The sequence below is a fragment of the Sinocyclocheilus rhinocerous genome, unplaced genomic scaffold, assembly GCF_001515625.1.
Source record: "Sinocyclocheilus rhinocerous isolate Xijiao unplaced genomic scaffold, SAMN03320098_v1.1 scaffold1420, whole genome shotgun sequence".
NCBI lineage: Eukaryota > Metazoa > Chordata > Actinopteri > Cypriniformes > Cyprinidae > Sinocyclocheilus > Sinocyclocheilus rhinocerous.
Genome location: NW_015666537.1, coordinates 555,876 through 558,135, shown reverse-complemented (window position 1 = coordinate 558,135; position 2,260 = coordinate 555,876). Strand labels below are relative to the sequence as shown.

Sequence of the window (2,260 nt, the reverse complement as noted above, 5' to 3'; positions counted from 1 at the left end):
ACCACTAAACTGAGAAGAAAACAGTAAAAATGGCTCCCTTTACTCAAGTAAACAGAGCAAGCTTATAAACACAAGGAAATATTAAAAAGCTATGTAAGGCAACTGATTACAAAAAAAAATTTACAATTACAGCTTAATAAAAAAGTGAAACTTACAATTCAGATCTTATCAGTATATTGTAGAATACTTTCAAACATTGACTAGCCTGTGTTAATAATGTAACTAAAAGCTAAATGCTGGTGGTAAAGACTGAGAAATTGGAGAAACTTTTTCACAGTTTATCACTATCTTGAGCAAGAGAAACCCCAAGTTGCCTGTCAGAATCACCCTGGATGAAGATGAAATGACTTTAGACGAAACTGTAAATGCACTGATAATGATAAATGTGATAAATTGATTCTGGAGCAATTAACAGTGAATCATACCTTTTTGTCCGTAAGACTTCCATCGGGTTTAAGTCTGAATGCGCCAACATGAATCGTCTTTTTTGGATCAGTTTGACTGATTGAATAGTTCAGCTCCTCTGCAATCGCCACACAGGCTAGAAAAAAAACAAAAAAACATTACAATCGATTCAATCATTTAAACATCGAATGGTAGTAAAAAATGGGGGAAAAAAATGCAGGTTTATTTATTTATTTTGATTAAGACATCTTGACAATATACAAATCTAAATATTTCCAGCAGGAAATGGAAGGAAACGTGTGTGTGTGTATATATATATATATATATATATATACCCTTTGTACACTGTACTGCAATAAATACGTCTAAATATACATTTCCCATAAGATAATGTTGGATGCCTACTTGTACAATTAATGATCAGGCCTAGATTTTTAATCATGGCATGTACTTAAATCAGCTGAACTAGAATCAATTTTGTATCAAGTTTTTTTTTACCTGCATTGCATGTACTTTTTAAATGGAAAAAAATGGCAATGGCGAAAAATGCACTAGCTATGCTTCTGGTAAACTCTTGAGTTTACTGGTGCTTAGTCATGCTTGCGATATTAACATGGCAACTGCCAAACCTGGGCGGAGCTTAAAGTAGAATTTATGTGAACCAAGCTTTGCACCCTTTGACTCTCCAAAAAGGCTTGGTCCTAGCATTAGTTTCACCAAGTGTTATTATTTTGTAATACTAGTAATATTATTTTATAATAGAAACCAACAGGGCTTTTTTGAAAGAATCTCAGTCCTGCAAAGTGACCAGAATGGAATACACATTTAAATTGTACATTTACCATACAAATTAACTTCGGAATCCTCTGAAAGTAAGAAATTAAATCCATTCACATACAAGATAGTAGAAATAGTTAATTTCAGTGTTGATTTAATGTTGGCCTTTTATATAGATGATTCATATGAAAAACTAGTTAGTAAATTTAATAACCTTTGAGACATATTTGCTTGTCTTAGTTTAGAGTAACTTAATTTAGGACGGAAAAAAAGAAAAAAAAAAAGTATAATAACATAAGCTAAGATGTGGACATTACGGTTAAAAAAATCCACTGATTAAAGACCTGTACTGTATACTGTAGTCATCACTACAGATCTAAATATACTTTGCAAAAAACAAGTGAAACTTGCACAAACTGTATCAGTGCAATATAGCACTTAAATATGATTACGCTTATGTTGAGTTTTATTGTTTTGAAGAACTGCAAGTAACCTGTGAAACCAAAATCCAGAAAACAAAATAAATAATACTGCGAGGTGTGATGTATATAAAACTCACAAAAAGTTATAAAACCTCACAAAGAGTATGCAGTATCCAAATGACCAATCCAATTTAAAGCAACATGAAAAATATTCATTTATTATTTAGAGCTCACTCCAAGTACTTGAATTAAATCAAACTGAAGCTGACACCGCTTAAAAGCACTAAACATATTTTTAAAACAAATATTTCCACAATGATAATAAGAGATAAAGGAAATCAGTAGTACTTTTTAATTTTAAAAACTAAGTTTTTAACTCGGCAGGCTCAACTACAGTTCATCTCAGAGTTTTTTATTTTAGCAGCAATACTTTTCAAAAACAAGCACAATTAGTTACCATTGAACATGTGGTTGTTTGCTTCAGAAATTCTTTTAAAATGTCATTTAAAAAAAATATAAAACAAAGGGAAGGATTGCATTGTTTACAGGGCATTTTAGTCAGTGTGAAAATTTTAACCTAAATGAAACAACTTTTTACACGTGTCACTCCGCGAAATACAAATAATATATATATATATATATATATATATATAATT

At 30.8% G+C, this 2,260-nt stretch overlaps 1 protein-coding gene across 1 annotated transcript in view; it reads right to left on the bottom strand.

Moving 5' to 3' along the window:
* The window catches only part of LOC107732549 (protein canopy-1-like), a 12,347-nt gene that overhangs the window by 6,098 nt on the left and 3,989 nt on the right, over positions 1–2,260 (bottom strand). The window contains exon 3 of the mRNA XM_016543909.1: positions 426–541. Coding sequence (XP_016399395.1) covers positions 426–541 — 116 coding nt within the window. The remainder of the gene's footprint in view (positions 1–425; positions 542–2,260) is intronic.